General features: G+C 42.3%; 1 protein-coding gene across 1 annotated transcript; it reads left to right on the plus strand.

The window, feature by feature from the left end:
- The first annotated feature begins 4 nt into the window (after positions 1 to 4).
- LOC146181773 (leucine-rich repeat-containing protein 40-like) lies at positions 5 to 21,253 on the plus strand. The gene is made up of 13 exons (XM_084576780.1): positions 5 to 366; positions 2,270 to 2,460; positions 3,402 to 3,475; positions 4,048 to 4,177; positions 5,890 to 6,013; positions 6,582 to 6,724; positions 8,587 to 8,850; positions 10,542 to 10,708; positions 11,536 to 11,643; positions 13,227 to 13,337; positions 13,732 to 13,809; positions 15,777 to 15,962; positions 16,402 to 21,253. The coding sequence occupies exons 1-13, from the start codon at positions 195 to 197 to the stop codon at positions 16,505 to 16,507; spliced, it is 1,854 nt and encodes a 617-aa protein (XP_084432906.1). The 5' UTR covers positions 5 to 194; the 3' UTR covers positions 16,508 to 21,253.
- The last annotated feature ends 689 nt before the right edge of the window (positions 21,254 to 21,942 follow it).

Consider the following 21,942-nt stretch of genomic DNA (forward strand, 5'->3'; position numbering starts at 1 on the left):
GTCGGGCTGCTTGATAGGTTTTATTTCAATTTTCGCGGCGCCTTTGCGTGGTTGCGTTTTGATTTCGCATGCGAGACGTAGCCTGTCGAGTTCGGGCTGTGCGTGCTCTGTGTAACAAACACTAATGGCTTAGTAAGCGAAGGGATCTCGATTCGAGCCTCCTCTTTCATTCTGAACCGCTTCGCCGAAGCGTCATGTCCCGCATCCCGAAGCCGCAGCAGCTGAGAGTTCAGCAGCAGCGCTGCAGGCCCAACCCGCAAGCATGCTTCGATCTCCAAAAGAAGGAGCCCGCGATCAGCATGGAAATGATTAAGCTTGCCCGCAAGAGCGGTCAGCTCAACTTGACGGGAAGAGGCATGATTGACGGTAAGTTCATTTTGGGAAAAAAGAGTTTCTTTCTTTTTTTTAGAATATTCTTGCTCCATTTGTTGTTGGCACGTAGAACTGGTTTCGGGTCCTTCCGACTGCTTCCTCAAAACCTCGTTTCTTCTGCGTCCTTCGGAGGCACCTACAGCCGGGTATACTGTCCTTACATTTAAAGCCCTTGCCAAGGATATCCCAGTCTTCGAGTCTGTGTTCTTTTTTTGTCCTTGGTGAATGTCAGCACGATTGTCATGCTACAGTAATCGATATGGCATCGTAACGGTTGGACGTGTGGAGCAATCTGACAAGCGTAATGACAAACGATGCTTTGTGTGTTCGGGGCTTTGGCCGGCTAGCAGCTCAATCGGGTGCATGTCATTTAGCTGTGCGCTTTCATTTTTCTCTTGGCTGCTCAGGAGTTTCGAGGGCGCAATGCGTGAGCCGCAGGATGCTGAGAATCCGCCTCCGCGTCGCCGAAACGGAGTCATAGCGCGCCATCACCACGCTGTTCGTCATGCGCTGATAGTAGATTGAAAAAAAAAAAAAAAAAAAAGAGTAAAGTTTTACATGACTCAATTTCCTTGCTGTCTCGTACTCTTTGTGATCGGGTGCTTCTGGCGAGACGTCGTCCTTGTCACGGAAGCGCTACGTAGTTATGTCATTTAGAACAGAGAGGGGCAGTGAAAGGAATGCTGATGGCAGTGAGTTGGCAGCTGTCACGGCCTGCTTAATACGTCAAGTGACATGCCTTTCTCTTTTGACGTTGCTTCATATTGCGGTAGAACAATCATGGACAGAAAAGCCACACGTGCATTGGCTCGCTCTGGTACTTAGTCCAGTTTAATTGAAAACTTGCAGGTTTCGTGCAGGTGTGTGCCAGCACAAGGCAACAGCATGCTGTTAAGCAACTTCTGTAGGCTGCCAATAATGCCTGCCATTTTCCTGCTATATAGTCTGAAGTAGAGATCATTTTTATTTTTTGGGAGGCTTGCCGCAAATTGCAACTAGTGATTGGGGGAATAAGGCGAGCATGAGGTCTCTAAAGTTTATCGAGCTAAATCTGTTTCTTTCATACATGCAGGAAAGAACCGCAAGTGCTGTTGCTACCCAAGTACAGCTTTGAAAAAAAAAAAAAATACCACTTACACACTTTTGTAATACAAAGTGATTGATTTAGTGAAACAGTGAGAAGACAGTGCATTGACATGACCCAAGAAAATGTATGCTACTGTGCATTTTTATCATGTTCTTAAATTTGAACAAATTAGCCCAACTAAATATGGTCTAATTATTTTGCATGCTCATTAGCATTTTATTACTTTGCGATCAATAACTTTGCATAGTCTTAACTTAGCCTTCAATAGCTTAGCCTTCACTGATTTGTTCCTGTAATTTAGTAACAGAGACTACTTTCAGTGAATAGGAAAATTTTGTGAGTTAAAAAAGGCCAAAATATGAAATGTACGAATTGCTCCTTCTGACCATCTTCACAAGCAAACTCTGATGACGTCAAGTATTTCAATTTCTTGGCTGACATCTGCAGCTAGACTATGCTTCGATCCACTTCTACCAGCAGTCATAAATTTAGTCCAAAATATTTTCCTAATGCTGTCATCACGAGTTCGGACTGGGTGGCAGAGGAAAGAATTCAATTTCGAGCTCGAAATTCACCCTCAATGAAAACATCTTTTGCTGACAAAACAATGTCAGCAAAAGTTTCTGAAAAGCAAAAATTATATTTTACCAAAAATAAAAGCTAACTGGAATTGTCCTCACTGTCTTTTTGTGATCGTCTAAGCAGGTTCATGCATAAGAAAGTGTAGAGGCACCTGCTTTTCGAAAGGTTACCTGCCCTGCGGAATAACCTAGATAGTCACTTCAAAGTTCCCAACACTTTGTCTCGCAGTTCCGGACCAGGTTTGGAATATAAACATCTTGACAGAGGACGAGAGGCGAGGTCTTTCGCTCTCCCTCGACCAATGTGACGGAGAGCGGTGGTGGGACCAAGCAGATCTGACAAAGCTGTACCTGTCCTCCAATAAGTTGTCTTACCTGTCACCTGACATTGAAAAGCTTCAGGCACTTGCCATTCTTGAGGTAAAGAACTGCTTGCAGATGCTGCTGCTGCTAAGAAAATGGGTTGTTATTCTTTTTACACTAATTTTGCTTGAAGCTTGGATGCTTTGTTGTCTTGCATTGGAAATTGAATGAAAAACTATACGGTGTTTATTGGATTTTAAGGCAGAAAAGTCTAAACATGGCTGCAAGAGTAAATATGTGAAAAATTATTTTTTTCTTATTTGCACGGCTTGTTTGAGGTCTTAATTTTCATAATTTCAACCGTTAAGTCACATAAGACGTTGTGCTTGTAGCTTTCTCAGTTTGAGCGGTCACTTGCAGTATATATGGCTGGGTATCCTGGGTTTTAAATAAATCAAAGCTAAGGTTTTTCAGCAGTAGCATTTTCAGTTTTGTACATAATTTAATTATAGCTTCTGCTGATTTTTTTTTTTTTGTCATCGGCAGTTTTGCCTGAGGTGTGCATGTTTCATCTCGAATAGAGAAGTACTCACGATACTTCTTTCTAAAATTTCTTGCGCAAATTCGTTTATCTTTAGAAGGCAATGAAGAGAGCCATGATCAAGGATTCTGTGTTCTCTTGCTTTCTTGGCTCAGAGCTCCTCATTGTCTTTATGCCACAAAGGGATCCTCTGCGAAACAAGCTTTGCACCCATATTTCCTTCCCCACTTCTCAAACTGCTTCCGTCACGGCAATAATTCTCATTGGGTACATGGAGGAAGTGAGGCGCCGCATTATCTCCGCTACGTCTCGCTGAGGTTTTTATTTTTGTTCCGCATGGCTGACCCCGCCAGACCTGTGCCCGCGATGAATGCCGGCTTTTGGCACGGTGCCTGCATTTTGATATGGAGCTTAGCCGCCACCGAGTCCCAACTGTTTCGCCGCTACTACAATTTCACTAACCTGCATCGTCCTGTTCTTTGTTTCTTCCCGCTTCTCTTTTGGCTCCTCGCCTCAGCTGAATGACAATGATCTTGCCTCACTGCCAGACACCATTGGGAACCTCCGGCAGCTCTCGAAACTGAATATTAGGCAAGCACCTTACAGTTACATTTTCAAGTGGCGTTAGATGCTTATGATGTTTGTAGATGTCACTGTGTGCACCCATTGTCTTGGTCTCTATGTCTACAATCAGGTACAACCACATTAATCTACAGTGAAGCCCCACTCATATATGATCACCATACACTATTAGTACATTGTGACAGAGAGTTAGTCTGTAGTTCAAGCTCTTTTCTTTTTACCCAAGCAAAAGGCTATTAAAAGCATCACATTATAAGTTGATCTTTTTGTCTTGCTGAGCTGGGTAAAACATTATAAATTGTTTATTTAATTTACTGCTGTGTCTAGTTAGTAGGCAATACAACACCCTTCAATCCGTCGCCTGTCGTTGTGAGCTGCTGTACTTTTTTTACAGTTGTAGCTTACTATATTTTGTTGGCCCATATTTCGTGGATTTCTGTTTTTATGCATAAAGATGGTGTTAGGTGGTTTCATTTCTTTTTTTGCAAGTTTATTGCTTTTGATGTTCTGGTGTTCACATTGTTGAAATAAAAGTTTTCAATTTTATGAGAAAAATATCTTTCTTTCCGGGTTTCTTGCAGTCGCAACAAGATTGAGAAGCTGCCTAATTCATTCTTTCAGTTGAAAGAATTGCGACAACTGATCGCTCATCATAACGCTATCTCGGAACTGAGTGACGACATTGGTAACCTCTCTTTTTTGGAGATGATGGTAAACTTTTGTTTTATCATTCATGTGTGCACTAATGTACCTCTCCAAGACTTAAATATAGCATTTAAAAAATTGGTTGACATCCTAGAGCCATACATACTAGTTTTCTTGTTTTAATGTTGTGTTCTGGAGATTTATTTTATTTATACACCTCTGTATATTTGAACTCAGTTTGATATCTTCACTATTGTTAGGTGTTTATCTTTAATATGAGCTACTGACATACTGTTCATTTTTGCACATATCCTACATATGAATCGTGCAGATGCCTTATCTGTTGTATCCTGTCCTGAAAAAGTAGGCTTAATAATCGATATGCCTATTTAGACTTCCTTTTTTGGTTGTGAACATTTCTTCCCCAAAGGGTTCTGATTAAATTATGAAGGTGGCTGGTATCCTAGCCACAGCAGTCATATTTTGATGAAGGTGAAATACTAAAAAACCTTTGTCACTATGTAATTTCAGCGGACATTTAAGAGAGCCCTAGGTAATCGGAAAGTTAATCCAGAACACTTCACTACTATAATATCTCTGATAACCCGTGCGTCGGTTCAGGGTGTTAAGTACCACAGTTTACAATTAACTCCTAAACTAGCATGGTATGTATAGTTGTAGCATGCCTAATGAATTTCTAATGCAGATTTTTTCCTTTTTTGTTTCGCTGTTAACCAATTAGTTTTCCAAGGGAGCTCTAACATAACGGTTTAACTTTTGAAGTGTTACTCCAAGACACTTGAGTTATGTAAAGAAGGTCTTGATTGTACAGATTTCTTAAGGCTCACGAAAAATATCCAGAACTACATTCGAATGCCAAAGCGCAGGGAATGCATTCGCGCAGATCTGTTTGTGACTGCTGGCATATTTCTACACGTGCTGCCACTTACTGCTCGCACTGTGTGCCGCATGACTGGTGATCATGTCAAGGTAATAAGCAAGGTGATGCTTAGTGCTTGTAGTTCCATCAGTGTCATCCGCAGAAGTGCGGGAGAGGGTTCAGAACACCCCGAAACTCTACCCAATGTGCTCAATGCACTCTGGCTATGGAATTCCACAAATTCGTATCATTCGAAATTTGCATCAACTGTGATCTTTTCTTAGAGATTATATTGCAATTATGACTATTAAGCCAGCTTTAATTCATTAATCAGCAATCTTTGTGTGACGGGATGGCTGAGTATTAAAATAGTGTTTGAGATCGCCAGGTTTATCAGACGAGGTCAGTGGTTGTAGCACAAATTCTTACTCCGTTGTTAGCCTGAGAAATCATTTTCTGCCTTCATCACTTAATGTATTAGCAAGTTTTAAACGTTCTTTGATTGGTCTCATTTGCCTTTGCTTTTTTGAGCATTTTAATTTTCATCTTTCTTGCCATTCAAGCCTAGGGGAGGCAATGGATGGTGGGCATTGCCTCAAAATCCTTTGGGCACTTTTGCCAATCATTGAATATGAGATTTTATCCATCAACAATTGCATTAAACGTCATAATTCTTATGCTCTATTATAACTTATAAGGGAATGTGCGAAACGCCCGTCAATCTTCGTGGTGAGCAATGCTTATGAAGTACCACAATGCCAAAGGCTTTATTCACCCCCTCGCCATTTCGCTACGAATGTCTTTGTGCTGCTTCAGTATTTAAGTAAAAAAATGCTCATACATGCCGTAGCTTTGCTTGTTTCAAGTCTTCTTGCTCTCTGCTTCTAATTTACTGCAGGACCTGAGCCATAACAAACTGACCTCGCTGCCACCCATGATAGGATTCCTTTCCCGAGTAACCAACTTGAACCTGTCGTACAACAATCTCTCAGAGCTTCCTCCCGAAATAGGCAGCATGAATGGTAAGACTCTCATTTTGAGACAAGCGCTCTTGGCTTCACTCTTCGACATGATATTTCACCCTTAATTTATGATAATTGAGGTTGTCTGATTACGTATTATGGCGCAGCACTGAATCATAATCCAGCTATCTGCCTTGCATTGTTTATTTGGAAATCTGTGTCCTATTTGCCCTGCCTTGGTGGTACAGTGGTTAAGGCGTTCGACTACCGTGCCCAAGTATGTGGGATCGAATCCCGGCCATGGCGGCCACTTTTCGATGAAGGCGAAAAGCAAGTTATTTGTGTGCTGTGCGATGTCAGTGCACATTAAAGAACCCCAGGTGGTCGAAAGTTTCGGAGACCTCCACTGCGGCATCTCTCATAGCCAGAGTCACTTTGGAACGTTAAACCCCATAAACCAGCCAATCTGTGCCCTCTTTGGCTGGTGGTAATTTTTTTCTGATCATTATAAATAATTCTTTTTCCTAACTGGCCCAGCTATGTGTCACAATGTACCTTGTTAGCTTTCCATTGCAAATTAATTTGCCAGCTGTGACGGTATTGATTGCATTTCTTCTTACTTGTGAAGCATTGCAGATCTTGGATGTTTCATCCAACCACATGCAAAGTTTGCCAGAAGCGATCGGTTCACTTTGCCACCTGGAGCAGCTGTTTGCGCAGCAAAATGATATTACCGCACTGCCACCATTCACAGGTTGTGCACGCCTCAAGGTGAGCTGAACAATTTCTTTTGACACTGACGGCTCTGTAAGAGGCTTTCTGCAATGTTAAAGGCAACATACTGTGATATCAGCATTACTATTATATCTAAACTGAAAATTTTTGTCATGCCTGGTGGATTGTGGGAATGGGATCTAGATAAAGCATAGAGCCATGAGGGACCTGAGTATGATTAAAGGAAAAAGTGAATAGGCCTCACATTTTACCTGAGGGTTTTATTGCAGGACAGTTCGGAAATGCTTTAGCGGGGTTAATGCAGTTTAACCTGTTAAACGTTTACCGGCAAAATGAGCTTTTGTTGTGACTCCATGATTGAAGAGATAAAACATTGAATCCACTCTTACAGTCAGTTTACTTTTTCTGTCTACAGTGATTATCCCAAAAATGTACAGCTATCATCTATGGCTTTTTTTGTTTGTTTGTTTGTTTGTTTCTCCCGAGGTGGTAGAAATTTCTGGAGCCCTCCACTACGGCAGGTCTCATAGCTTGAGTAGGTTTTGGGACGTTAAATTCCTTAAACCAAACTATATTAAACACCTGCTCAGGTACTGAGATTCAAATGTGTGGAAAGAGGGAGCTCCTGCCATCTTAAAGAGAAATTTCACAGTACGGAATTTGCCACACTGCATTGCATGACTCTGAAGCAAACCTGGTGAGCTGTGTATTTTTGGCAAAGGCTGTACAGGTAAATCTTGTTAGAGTGATCCCTCATGTATCAAATTCCTCTATATTACTAAGTTGCTCAGTTCCCCAGTGCCGCCCCTGTTGAGGAGTGTATATTTGTGAACACCATGTGACAAAGGTATTGCATCAGTTGACCTAGGTAGGAAAAGCCCTACAGTTATTCTTTAATTTCGTTCGCTACCACATACAGCAATTTTCAGCATCTAGATAATTCTCAAAATAACGGCTTGAGGGGTTAGTTGGTGCTGCATAAAAAGACTAGTGGTGAAGAGGAAGTGTTTTCAGATCCGTATTACAGTTGGTAGTGTGCGCGTGTGTTGTGTCTCTTCGCTTGTGTTTGTGTTTGTTGCGCCACATTTCTGGGTATCTGGATAATTGTCAAAAGTGAACAAGTGTTGCAGCGTAGAAAGTAATTGAGTAAAAATTGGCCAAGTTACAATGGTTAGGAAGGCCTTTTTTCCCAACTACAGTCAGCTTACAGTAATTTTAAGTTATTTAATCTGTCTTTTTTCAAGATCAGTCTGAATCTTATTAGTCACATTAACCATATTAAGGAATTCTGACAGCTACCATGCTTTTAAGGACCTTGGTATTTCAAAATTGAGATATCAAACATCAGGTACCATACTGACAAAAAGGGAATGGCCAGCAGTTAGGATGCGAGTGGTACCATTCATACAAGGCTGCGCAGAAGAATTTTCTGTGGAGTTTGCAAGACCTGCACCAACATCAATTGAACTGATGTGCACTTGCCAATCTTGCCCATTTACAAAATTCTAGTGAAGACAAGCATAGCCGCAGAATCTGTCTGTCACTTGTTACATGTTACAACTCAAGCAGCTTTCGGAAGGGGCTGAGGAACCTTGTGTCTTTTCCTCCGTACCTTCCTGCCTCACATGCAGAAATGACAGTAGAGACACGTGGCTGTGCAGATAATGCTCAAGTTCAATCGATAATGAGTCGTACAGGGAAATAGTCAGCTTTGAGCAATTAAACTATGATTATTTCCAAAATAGAAGAGGTTGGGGACAAGCATGCCTGGATTTAGGTGCTTCGGGGGCCTGAAACATACTCCAACCAATCCAAGGGTACAAACAGGAAAGCACCTGTTTCAGACCTTTTTCCATTTTCATCAACTTTTTGCAACGAGTGTCACCTTGTCATCGCAGGAACTGCATGTCGGCAACAATGCCATTGAGGCGTTCCCCATTGAAGTGATCGAGACCCTGCTCAGTTTGAGGACGCTGGACCTGAAATGCAACAAGCTTTCTTCCCTGTCGCCAGACATCATCATGATCCAAGGGCTGGAACGCCTTGACCTGTCTAATAACAACCTGGCATCGCTACCCTATGAGCTGGGCACCCTCGTCCACCTCAAGGGGCTAGGTGTGGAGGGGAATCCCCTCAGGGCCATACGCAGGGATATCGTCAAGGTGGGCCTCACTCACGCAACCATGTGTGTAAAAGAGAAGAAACTTTGTTTCCAATGAGGTGGCCGCCTTTATCATCAGAGCCCACACGATCGTCATACCAGTTGTGAAATTCTCCATTAGGCCCATGTTTCCATTCCCATTAGGCTCTGAGATTTAGTGGATTCATTAAATACCTGCGGGCAGTAATAAAAACTGCACATAAGCTACAAAACTTTGTTTAGATGAACAATTACTATGCCAGTGCCTAGCAACAAAATCAGAGACACTAATGCAGCAACCAAAATGGATAATATAACAGTCTGTAGTATGCTCTTAAAACTAAGCATGCAATATATTCCAGTGCTTCTGAAGGTGAATGATGGCAGGTTTTGTTTTCCTCTCCTGATTGACGCTTCTCTCTGTTGGCCTCTGCTTTGTGGCTACAAGAGATGGCGGGGCTTCAAACTGGAGTTTGGCAAGTGTTATGATCAGAGAGCACCGGATTGCTTTTCATGGTGCAGGCATCACAATGTTGGATGTATTTGTAAAAGGGCAAGGTTTGATATGAAGGAGAAGAGCAGGTATGATTGTTTTTTGAGATTTTAATCTCTAAATTATCTTGGACAAGTTAATGCCACCACGAGCATGTTTGTTTGCGTAAGGAGAGTTTGAAGGCTCATGATTGACAAGTGCTTCATCCTAGAGATGCTGAACCGCAGGCAAGGAGAACACTGCTGCCCATTGGAAAATTGAAGAGTACGCAGTAGCAGTGGGGTTCAAACCCTCCACCTCTTGTGTACAAGGTAGACACTTGAACCTCCAGGTCGCCATTGAGAATGTAACCCTTAAAGCAGTGCTCAGATCTTTCTGTTCTGTTCCTCAAATGCTGCACTTTCACCTGCTCTTCATGTTGGCTGTCGTGGTTTTACTGGAACTTGTAATTGTTTTCATTATCTCTCGAAGCCTTGGTAACTCCAACAGTTTTCAAAATATCTTTAGGAGCCCCATGCTGCTCGGCTTCATATCTTCCTGCCCAGCAAATTTGCAAAAGAGGCCATGCAGATGCATAGCTCTTCTGAACGTGCCCAGATTCAACCAGTAATTACTGAACGTAAAGAGGAACACACTGCTGCCAGCAGTTAAGTCATGGTTAGACCTAAAGTTGCTAAAGGGAAGGTAAGGGTTGCAGGTTGGGGTTACGTTTGAGGTTTCAAGTTGGGGGTTCAGGTTTTCAAGGGACTCAAAAGCACTTCTAACAGAGGAACTCCTTGCTGTCAGCAATTAAAGCACGGTTAGTCCTAAAGTAAAGTCGCTAAAGGGAAGGTAAGGGTTGCAGGTTAGGGTTGCGTTTGAGGTTTCAAGTTGGGGTACAGGTTTTCAAGGGACTCAGAAGCACTTCTAACAGAGGAACTCCTAGCTGCCAGCAATTAAAGCACTATTAGTTCTAAAGTAAAGTTGCTAAAGGGAAGGCAAGGGTTACAGGTTAGGGTTACATTTGAGATGGCAGGTGTTAAAGGGCCTCAGAAGCACTTCTAGGGACTGAAATGTTCCATGGAACCTCATTTGGGAACCCCTGCTCTAATCTAAATGCAGAGCCAGTGGCCACACATTTGCTGCACACCACGTTAAGGAACAGGTTGTAAGCAACACCGTTGTTCCTCGCGAAGACGATGACAATTTTCTCCTTTTCCTCTTCTTCCTCCTGCGCTTAGAGAGGTACGGTGCATCTCCTGAAGTGGCTGCAGGACCGCCTGGGCGAGTCACCAGAGAGTGCCGCTCACAAGCGGCTGTCTGGAGGGGCGGGCCTCAACGATGGCTCTGACCTGGCGGAGTCCATCGAGAAGTTTGCCCTCAAGACAACCCATGCACTGGAACTAAGGTGAAGCAATGTTCTCGGGTCGTCTTATAATCTTTTGGTGTCACAGCAGAGTGCGGTTATGTGCACTTGTTGACATGCACAAGCACATATTTTCTTTTAATTATTTTCAGCCTGGCGGTGAACAGCAAAGTAATAAATACTAGCTCAGTTCATATGATAGAACTGACATACAATACCTCGTGTATGCATTTGCAATTGATACAGGTGGTGCACAATTTCTGACATCCTCAAGTGACACCACAGCAGTCATGCAGGCTTTATGGAACCAGGGTGTAGAAGAGGCACATGTAAAGGTTCTGGAAAATATCTCTATCTTATAGTCATCATACTCCTTCATAGCAAAAGTGATAGAATCCTAGTATTACAGTGAGACAGGGAGGCACGATCTCTCCGCTGATATTCACTGTGTGTTTGCAAGAGATATTCAGAGATCTGAATTGGGAAGAATTGGGCATGTGAGTTAGCTGCAATTAAAGTCGTACAATTGTCAGGGGCTAATGTGATGGTAAAAGTAATTTTTTATGCAAATGAGTCTTTTAGATGCACCGATCGGATTGTCTTCAGTACCATAATGTACTCGGAAAACTGAAATGCGTAGCATAAAAAGCTTGAGAGTTATTTGAATACATATATGACCCAGGTAGAACAGCTTTTGAGATAGCTCTAAGGGACCACATTGCGTGCAGGGTTAAATAATTTTCATGTAGCACTTTTCATTCCACAGAGCAAAGTGTGCTTGTTTCATTTCTTAGCTGCCTTATGTCGGGTAGCACATTGCTGCTGCTGTGTACGCATTGTTGTAATCACTACTCTGCTACCTCTCACAGCAAGCGATCTCTGCACGATGTCCCCGAGGAGGTTTTCAGGATGGCGGCTGAGTGCGACGCCAGCACAATTGACCTCAGCAAGAATGCTCTAGAATCTGTTCCAAAGGGGTACGTAACATTCTCGTCTCAGTTTCATTTTGGCATTTCATGCGGCTCATGCTAAGCAATTCATCACAGCATATTGCTCTCCTATCACTTCCACATCTGATTGTCAACCACTCCACATTGAAGTGTTATAACTTTTTCTCGGTCACTGTATAGATTGATGGGCTGCTTCAGTTTTTGTTTGGCTGAAGTCCGTCCGTGTGGCTGAAGTTCGTCCAAGATCACTGATCACAGCTACTGCGAAAGAAGGGTTACGGAACAGCAATGGGGGGCAATAATAGAAAGGAATAAGTTGAGGCAGAAAAGGAGGGCGCTTTCTTTGACAGATAGATAGAAGAGAGGAAAAAAAAGATGCAATGGCCTTCCATTTTATTGCCTTCATTCTTCACTAACAATTCTGCGTTGAGTTCACGAGGGTTGTTGCTTCTGATGGGAGTGTGTGCATATGCTTATTGCCTTCTGGCCTCACTTAATTTCTTTGTCACAAACGCGATTGAATGCAGGTTCGAAGCGAAAATGCTCAGTGAGAGGAAGCGAGGTAACGCGTGGGAGACACAATAGATGCTGTGCTGCATTGCTAGGGGTGATTCGCAGGACGCTCGTTGCACTCATGAGGTTCAGCTCGAAGCAGACAAGGCCAAGTAGTTTTTGTCGTCCAGCAAGACCGAGGTACAGTGGGTGTTGAAGGCATCGCAGCAGCGAGAGTAGTACCAGTGATGATGCATAGAGGGTGGACCAACTATTGGAGTGTACGAAGCTTGTGGAAGGAGGGCCGTGCATAAGCGAGAGCATAGGAAGCATTAGTACCAGGAAACCACAGCCGCTCACATTCTGGCTCATGCCGAATGTTCAACTAGGTTGTTATCTGGTTTAGCCATTTTTTTATTGTTTATTTTATCGCATGCTCCTACGATTTTGTGTATTGTTCCTTAGGCACGGTACTACTTCGGAAGGAAGTATGGCTTCTTCTAAAATTAAGCAGACCAAAAGGTTTGCTTCAAAGTCGTGTAGTGGTGCCCGTGCCGATCCACAGAAATTCATTTTCTGAGTGGGTTTGAGCAGAGTTGCTTTTACACTTCAGGAAGTTATGAACATTGATAAGGCATTATCCACATGAGTGCTCTGTTCATTTTTGTTTGCTTTTTTTTAATCTTAAGTTCTGCGTATTTGTTTCATTATTAATAGTACCATTCAGTGTCCCATACAACTTCTTAGCCTGCTTTTAGGGGGCAGTAAATAATGAATAGGTTATGGGAGTGGATAGTTACAATAATTCATATTTATAATTGGTTCGGGAAGACTGAAATGGGTCGAAATTTTACTTAGTGTAGAGTTTCACTCTAATTAGCTGCTCCTTGTTGCCCTAGCATCCCGGTCTTAGTGCCATGGCATAATATTTAACTGTTTGCTAGTGCTTCATATTCGCTAGTGAGCTTAACTGTGTCATCTGGACTCCGAAATATTGATCTTATACCCAAGCTTTTTGATGGACCGGAGTAAGCTTTGAAACTGCAGTGCATTTCTTCCTGTCTCATCTTTTGGGTGGCTGATCATTTCATATATTTTATCATTCTCCATATTTCAAGACTGGAAATTGCCTGCCCCGTCATGACAGAGTTGAACCTGGGCTTCAACAAGCTTTCTTCTTTACCCGGCTTTCTGTGCCTTGCGACACGGCTTACATTCCTGGACTTGAGGTGAGTAGAGTGGCCTAAAACAAACAAACAAACCATACATTCAGGTCAGAACATCACAAGCATGCAAATTTCGTGTTTTGCTTGAGTGATCGCTCTTGAAGCATAAAAATCGGTGTTCTGATTTTGCTGTTTTAGATTTTTGAGCCATCAAGTTGCGCTAAGTTGTTGCTACCACAACCAGTTTTATTCATATGTTGAGTGTGAGGCTCGAAAAATAGTGGTGACAGTGGTGTCCTCGGTGTCTCTTAAAGTGGCACTGAGGACATCCATGGGACATCCATGGGACATCCATAGGACATTCTTAACTGCCTTAGCTTCAGCTAAGTAACACGGACTTTGAAAAGTGTGTGTTACTGTATTACTTAGCTGAAGGACTTCCCAACAATGCTTTCAGGAACAACCTACTGAGTGACCTACCCATGGAAATGTCAACGCTGTCCAGTGTCAGAGAAGTCAACCTGTCATTCAACAGGTGAGCCACGTTGCATTGCACATATCTAGCGATTGCAGCAGTGTTGCTTGGGGATTTAGTGTTGAAGTGTACTGACAGCCACACACTGTTTGTTGCTGAAAGGATTAAAAGTGGAGCCGTGCTGTAGGAGTGTTCAGTCGAAATAAGTAAATAGTGAAGAATAAACGAAGGAATAAATGAAAAAATGGAAAGGGATTAAAATAAACAAAATAGAATAAAAATAGTTTGTTTATTCTATTTCTCATCTGCAGGTATAATGGAACAGTTCTTCTATTCATTGCTAGGGAAACAGTAGTTACAGTTTTTGACTGGTGTGTCCACATGTTTTGGTTGAACGAAAGCTAGGATATCATCATGTTGGGTGGCTGGGTGGCACGGGCTGTTGCGGTGGCGAGAGGAGAATTATTGCCCCCACTTGTAATTGTTGTGGAAAGAAAGAGAGAAATCTAAGAATTTAATTTTTCTCAGAAAAATGCCACTTTGCTAAACATTGAGTGACATGAAAGGCCTTGGCTACCTCATTGATTGAGTACCAAACTGTGTGGTGTGTCTGTCGATGGGAAACCTTGCACGAGTCAGCTGCTTAACATACAGTGTAATCTCTGTGGTGCAAATCACAGGATTTCGGAAAAGATTTGTATTATTCAGAACAAGCAAAGTCTGTATGCAGTCTATATGGACTGTCCATATGCGTTCACGCAGGTCTGTTTATGACTGAGGGCCACTTATTGCCATGCGGCTGCAGCTCACTAGTTGCAGTGGATACAGTGCAACTAATAATAATAATAATAATAATAATATATTAGTTTATTTATCCTGAGATGACTGTGATGTTGTTGATGTATGGGTTGCGGGGCTTCACAAACTGCTTGAGGTTGCAGTCGCAGCTGACATACTCATATCACCCGTAGTGGCATGGGAGAGCGTTAGAAAATCTGAAATTCTGTACGCTTCATAAATTATTACCCTCCAGTTCATATCAGCAGAGTTCGTATCACCAAGGTTCTGCCGTATGTAGTCTTAAATAAGCGAACAGTATTTTGACGAAAAGTTTGCCATCATTTAATTTAGGCTTTAAATTTGCGAGTTTCTGCGTTGACTTTAACCCCCGAGTGGACTTGACCCAGTCGTCACGAGCCGTTTGTCACTTCTGGCTCCCAACACGTCTTGCTCATCGTGCATTTTAGCACTGTGTATCCAGTTTGCAGTGGGCAGTTCTCGTCCAACGCAGATGTTTGTTCAGCCGACAGACGGTGGTAGATGTACCATTTTTGCTCAAATTTTGTAGAAAAATAATATTTTCATAAGGCATTATGTTTGCATTTTTAGTATGGGCCATTCTGCTGCTGGTACAGTGAGGTTTAACTGTAGAGTCCCGGGCTCCAATGGTACTGGTAATTGCTAAAATTGTACACATTTTTAGAATAATTTTTAAAGCGTTTAGGCAGGCCCTACAAGCGATATCAGTGGTTTCTGCTAAAGTCCTTTTCTCTTTTTATTTTTTAATTTGACATATTGCTAACTTGTGTGTTGGTGATTTTAACGTTTGTCGGAATAAGGGTCCTAAAACAGTCACTTTGTGAATCCCAACCAGCGATGTCCACAAAGGGCAGTAAGAGGCGGTAGTTGGCACCGAAAAAGTTGTTTGGCAAACACCTGAACACCTCCTGATATGCTGCCCATATTAGACACCACACCCCTTGTCACTGCACCATGCCACTGCTGTCTTTTACTCCAACTTATCGTATTCAATAAAATCCTGAAGTGCAACATTGTATTGCTTCTCCTCTTGTAAGCATTTGTCACTCGTCCTTCGGAAGTTGAGCGTTGCAACTGATAAGAGCCATTGAAAACGACATGGGACTGGTTTAACACCAACAGAGATCTTGGGGGGTGATATTTAGATGTGAGCCACTTTGTGGCTTGTGAGTGTAGTACTGATTGGTCTTGCTGCAATTCTTGGGCAGGTTCTCGCGCATTCCTGAAGTCGTGACCAGCTGGGAAGCGCTGGAAATCTTGTTTGCGTCAGACAACAAGATTGAGCAGCTGGACGTGGCCGAGCTGCGGAAGTTGAAGCGCATCGCCGTGCTTGATCTCAGGAACAACAGCATCGTGCAGGTTCCCCCCGAGCTGGGCAACATGCAGCAGCTCAGGTGAGACCGGCCGTTGGTTGACTCGAGCGCCAAAGTAAATTTGTGCCACATTTTAATGGGACAGGTGTTCAAGCAGCTGTGTAACTGGTTATGACTTGTGAAGACTTATCTGATATACCTATCAGTGCTTAATGAAGAGTTTTCCCTTTTCTAGTTGTAGTGACATTCAGAACGCTTTATTCCTGTCAGGGCAAGAAAACGGCACCTTGTTGCACTATAAAAATGCAGCTATAGTAAGGGAAGGCACAAGGACTGCAGTGGGATCATAAGCTCAGAATAGCCGAAGTCTTTCAAAGTTGCCTTTTACTAGCTGCAGTCCCGTGCAGCTGTAGCAGTGATTTGGCTTTGTCCAAGTCAGAAACATATGCTGTTCCGCGCCATCATTTATCGACACTATCATCATATGCTTGTCTTTTTTTTTTTCTTCAACATTGTGCAGAAACCTTCAGCTCGAGGGAAACCTGTTCCGCAATCCAAGGCCAGCTATTCTATCCAAAGGCACCGCAGCTCTGCTCGAGTTCCTCAGAGACCGCATTCCACGATGATTCTGCATCTGCCATTTGCTTCCCATGACAAATGGTGTAATTCTTACTTTCTTTTCTTTCTTTGTCCCATCTTTTATTATTTTTTTTTTTCTCACTCTTTTCGAACCACAGTTTTTTTTAAATGGTGACTTCTTCGACGTACCGCACCACCACGACAACCTCCACCACTAACATAACCAGCTGTCACAATTCATTTTTCATTATGTTCTTGGTTCAGAGCAGACTGGCTTTGGAATTTTCAAATAGTGAAAATATGTGCTATAGTGCAATATGTTCAATTACGTATGTGCAATAGTCTATTGCACATATGTAATTAAAAACTTAAGGTGACCTTGAACAACAGAGATGTGATTGTGCTGTTTGTGCATGATTTATGTAAAAAGAAGAGGAAAGACGAATTTCTCACTCTCACCAGGGGTGGACAAGTGAAATGTGCTGTGAGGGATGAGGTATGGATGGAGTGATGAAAGCAGAGGGATGAAGAGGTGTAGGCACACCTCATTTGCAGGGCTGCCTGTTCACAGTCTGCTTCAACTTCGAATGACTTCGGAGGCATAGCTTGTTTTGCGTAGTGATTGAGAACGCTCCGCCGAGTGTGGAACGAGTGGTGGAACGGCTTTGCAGGTGTGACCTAATTACTGGAGCAAGCTTCTAACCAGGACTCTGCAATTCTTGTTTGTTGTGGTTTCCAGCAGTGTAGCCCTAAGAAGTAATCGGAGAGGTATAGTCGGAACTGGCAGCTGGCCAAATAGAAACTTGACATGCTGCTGTTGGCCACAGAAGAATTGCAGGTAGTAGTGCTGTTGTGGGTAATGTGGAGCACCGTTAGGCCTAGTGGGTTGACGATGAGGAACGACAGGGAGACAACTCACTCACACGAGTGACAAACAACAAGTCCCCTTATAATCACGTCAGGCCAATCACCTACATCACATATATATAGAGGGCACTGTCATCCAGGCCTGAGGTTGGAGGTCCTTTAGCGACCTCTACAGGTAATGATGTTAAGTTTCTGTGTGTTGCAGCGAGGTGGCGTTAGACGACCAACTGTAAACACTTCGTGTTTGCCACTGCATGATTGACAGAATGGAAGGTCATACTGTTTAGAGGTCTACCCAAAGAACACACCTGGGCCTTCAAGTTGAGCTGTCTTTCGTCTGTACGTAGTGATTTCCCCCATCAAGGATTGAGGCTTTTGGTGTGTTCTCAAGGTTTTGCACAGTCTAAGGGCGACGTAGGCTCTCAAATAAAATTCAGTTTGAACTGTCAGTTTATTCCAGTTGACTCCTCAACACTATCTATGTCAAGTGTATTAGGAAGGTTCTGCTCAGTTGGTGCTCCACATAATTGGAACTAATTTTAGGTCCAATTTCTTGGTCAAGTTATCAAGAGTTGATTGTGCAAGGTTCCATGTCAGATGTAACCACAGTGTGCTGCAGGCTGCAAATGTGTACAGACCAGGGAAGCCACAAAAAATATGATAATTAATAATTAAATACATACATTGTCACTTTCAGAGTTGAGGCTCTGGCAGTTTTTGATTGAATGGCACAGAACGGCAGTTATTTATGCAACTAGCATAACTAGCACGGGAATTCATTTTGAAATATGTGCTTAGACCAAGAGGAATAACAGTGAGAGCTTATTAATAGGAACCTCAATAACTCAAATTTCGTGATAATTCAAACATACTTTTTCCGGCCAAGATCCTTAGAATTTTATATATAAAGCCTGTTATTTCGAACAAGAGTCGACTCTGACGTAGATTATTTGAACTATATGTGCCGCCGCACCGGTGTGACCTAGTGCCCGTCACAACGCTGCAGAAATGACCCCGAAATAGGGCAGCGTAGTTGTGAGGCTGCGTAACCTCTAAAACGAAGAAAGAAGATAAAACCAGGTATAGCAATGAAAGAATAAACAAAAACCAAACCGGGGCCACGATCAGCGTGGTGGACGAAGGTGCCGGAAGGTAGGGGTGTGGCAGCTATGGAAGCGGCTTCATGCTTCTTGTTCCGGGCAGAATGCGGAAAGCTCGTGAATTCATCCCCTACTAATTTCGAAATACAGATAAGGCTCATTGTCTGTGCAGTATCAGCGATGGTTGTGGCATCAGATGAACCCTGTGTAGTTGCATCCAGGAACAATTAGCATGGTAAGTGCTCGTCAAAGAGCTCTGCGTCAGCCTGCGGTGACGACGCTATCAGCTGCACGTCAACCGGCTTATCGAACACAGCGTTTCGTACGCTCATTGGTGGCACTGCACATTTTTCGTGTGGCTGTTCGTTACTCCACCACTTCAGAAATGTGCGCTCATTAAGTGCCGGTAAGTATGGTGAAGCCTACTCACACGCGACGCAGGCTATATCACGAAAGTGCCGGGCGGGGGGACCCTTACCATTTTCGACATGTTCTGCTTAGACGCCCCCGACAGTGCAAGATCAGTGATGGAAATGCAAAAAAATAATAATTGTCGCGCTGTTCTCGTCTAAAATGTAGGCGACCATTTCCCAGTCTTAAAACAAGTATATAAGCGGCTCTTGTCAGGTTTCACAGGGCTTTTCGATAAGTGGAGCTTTTTTCCCGGTCTCACGAAATTCGAAATAACGAGCTTTTACTGTATAATTTTCATTTTCAGCAGGCACCATGGTCTCTCTATGCTCGCATCCTAACGCACACATGCTTTTTATGTGTGTTTCAAGAGGCAGTATTAGCAGTGTTCCCTGTCTTGGACAGAGTTGCTGATATTTGTATGTGTCTGTGTGTGTGTGAATGGACAGAAGCACATTATCAAGGACGCAGCATGGTCAGATCAAGCTTCTTTGAAAGCTTTGAATACTTGGTGAGCTTTTGTAAATTCTAGCAGTTCAGGGTGTGCGAACAACTTACTGGATACACTCGCTTGCATTGGCTTGTCATCTTTCCTTGGCCAACTGAATCTCATCAGAAACTGAAAAAAATAAGAAAAACTGGAGAAAGAGGTGAACAGGTGCAAGGTAAAAAGAGGAGTTTGTCCTATCTTACCTCATGCTGTTGTTATCGAGTCTGGCTTGACTCACAAATGTTGCGTTCTTGACAATGAACGTTTGTATAATCATAATGACCTTGCTTGGCCTGATGTGTGACGTGACTTCTCCTATAAGGTTCATGTAAATGAGCTTAGATGGTTCCTCTTGCTGTCTGCCAAAGGAATGTGTTTGTGCAATTGTCCCATTGTTGAGATATGTATACTAGTAGAAAGGAAATGGGAAGCATGGGTATTTGAAGATATATTACTACCATGCAGCCAAAGAGATAAGTAAGCCATGTCACTAAACTTGAAATTTTTTATGTTTGAAAGAATAAACACAGTGATTTACTGTCACTAAATCAAAAGTGGTTCCTTTAGCAAGAGGGTCGCCAATATTTTGCTTTTATATGTTTGGACTTCAGCTTTGAGCACTCTGGTTGGCACACTTTACTGAAGCGGAACACGAAACAGTAATTATGTTCCTGAGCCATGGTATAACATGGTGTATAATATACTGCATTTGCACAAGTATTAATCGGCTGAAATTTTAAGAGTCACCAAGGATAAATTGAAGTTGCTCATATCTGTAAATTACCGCACTTTAATGACAAAGAGGCTACTTTCACTGTAACCAAAGCTTTTCCGAAATCAAGAGCCACCACCAGTCTTTTTTTTCTGCAAACGAACTGCAGTGATGTCAAGATAGTTTTTTTTTATGCAGATAACGACGTCATTCTTGGTCTTTTTTTTTTTGTCAAATATTCTCGGCAGTAAATGTGTCTTCTGCAATGATACAAATATCAAAGCAGCCTGAAAGATTTATTGATTCGCTTTTTTACTCAAAACAAAAATTTAAATGGAGTTGTAAATGTGTCTTTAACCATAACCAGTTGTAACCAGGGAAGTCGGCAAAGGAAGTGGAAGGTAATTGCTCACAATTTGACTCTCGCATGTCTCCTTTCAGCTCTCAGGTTTGAAAACTGCAGAAGAGTTATGTACTTGCATAATTGCAGTGTACTCTGTCTGGTTTTGCATATCTGTGAGCTCATTAGTGTTGCAAATATGAGATAGTTAAGCTAGGTATAATACTCGGAACAGAGAAGAGGCATAATGGAGAACCTCTGGAAACAAGTATGTGAAAATATTCGGGAAACTCCGCTGTCTGTCATACAAGCGATGGGAAGCAGGCATTGTGTTTGATGCTAAACATTGTGGGAAGTTACAGATGAGCAGACTGTAGGATAAGCCAGAGATTTATTTTTGAATATGTATTGTGTCATCGCTTTATGTATTGTGAGAAATATGCAACTGATAAATTGCATCACAGCTCTTTAGTAGTCTTTTGCTAAGTTCATTGCAGCAGCATGTAAAATATCAGTGAGCTTATTTGAATTTCTTTGCGGAAATAGGGATAGTTTTGTGCTTTCAGATGTAGCTTTAATTTTCGATTGAACTGATTGATTTGTTTGAATGGCAACCTCACTATTATTATTTTACACTAGTTGTCGAGATATTATGTAGAAAGCATTTTACGTCTGGAGTGATAACTATATATATTCACTTTAACCTGCACGACAACTTCGCTTGGAGTGGAATTAAACAGCACAAGGTTTATTACCGCAGTTATCATTGTAAAGCTCGATTTATATTTGTAGCTTTTACTTCTTTCTCCTTTTCAGTTCTTTTGCTGTAAAGCATAGTACTAGTATACCACTGCAAGGAGCCCCCCCCCCCCCCCCCCCCCCCCCCCTCTCCCGTCTGTTTTTTTTTTTTTTAACTTTTGTGTAACATGATGTGCTTCCATTGCCAACTTTCCATTTTGCCATGTCGATGTCTTGTTTGGTTGTGTGTACAACTGCCAACGTTGCACAACGCCTTTGCCTTGGTACATGTAAAGGGTTATAACCTTTGTTAGGGGAGACTTTTATATCTGTTTACACTACGTTTGCTCAAGCGAAATTATGTCGGCTTGCGTTCTACCTTTTGTGCATCCAGTGGCATTATCACCTTGTGTACTTCTTTATGATAGCCAAGTTTTTTTTTGTTGCTTTACAAACACTTCCGCGCTTTTTATTGCTTGCATTTTTCATTTCCAGTGTTCAAATAGAGAGCATTTATTTTTCAGTGATGTGTGATACATTGCAATTTGTATTTAACTATCTGATGTTCGTGCACACATATGTGCAACCTTTTTATTGTGTTGCAGCTGTTTTGCTGGTGCACGGATATTTTTGGCTTGTGGGCAGTCGGTTAATTTCTTTAGTAGGAGATTTTTACGGCATTTTTCGTTCTTTCTTTTTTTTTCATTTGTTACCTTTGAAAAGTAGGTGCTGTAAAGCAAAGGCCAGCAGCGAACTTGAGTTTTGTATTTTAAATGGTTTTATGTCTCTATGTGGAAAGAAAAAAACTGCACCTGCATTATTCT

This window comes from Amblyomma maculatum, chromosome 8 (assembly GCF_055883805.1).
Source record: "Amblyomma maculatum isolate TAMU_Amacu chromosome 8, ASM5588380v1, whole genome shotgun sequence".
Classification (NCBI taxonomy): Eukaryota; Metazoa; Arthropoda; class Arachnida; order Ixodida; family Ixodidae; genus Amblyomma; species Amblyomma maculatum.

Bases quoted from the DNA above. Each gene is read 5' to 3' on its own strand.
- LOC146181773 (XM_084576780.1), top strand. From the start codon at position 195: ATGTCCCGCATCCCGAAGCCGCAGCAGCTGAGAGTTCAGCAGCAGCGC. The intron at 367-2,269 runs GTAAGTTCATTT...TTTGTCTCGCAG, and splicing joins GGGAAGAGGCATGATTGACG to TTCCGGACCAGGTTTGGAAT. The intron at 4,178-5,889 runs GTAAACTTTTGT...AATTTACTGCAG, and splicing joins TCTCTTTTTTGGAGATGATG to GACCTGAGCCATAACAAACT.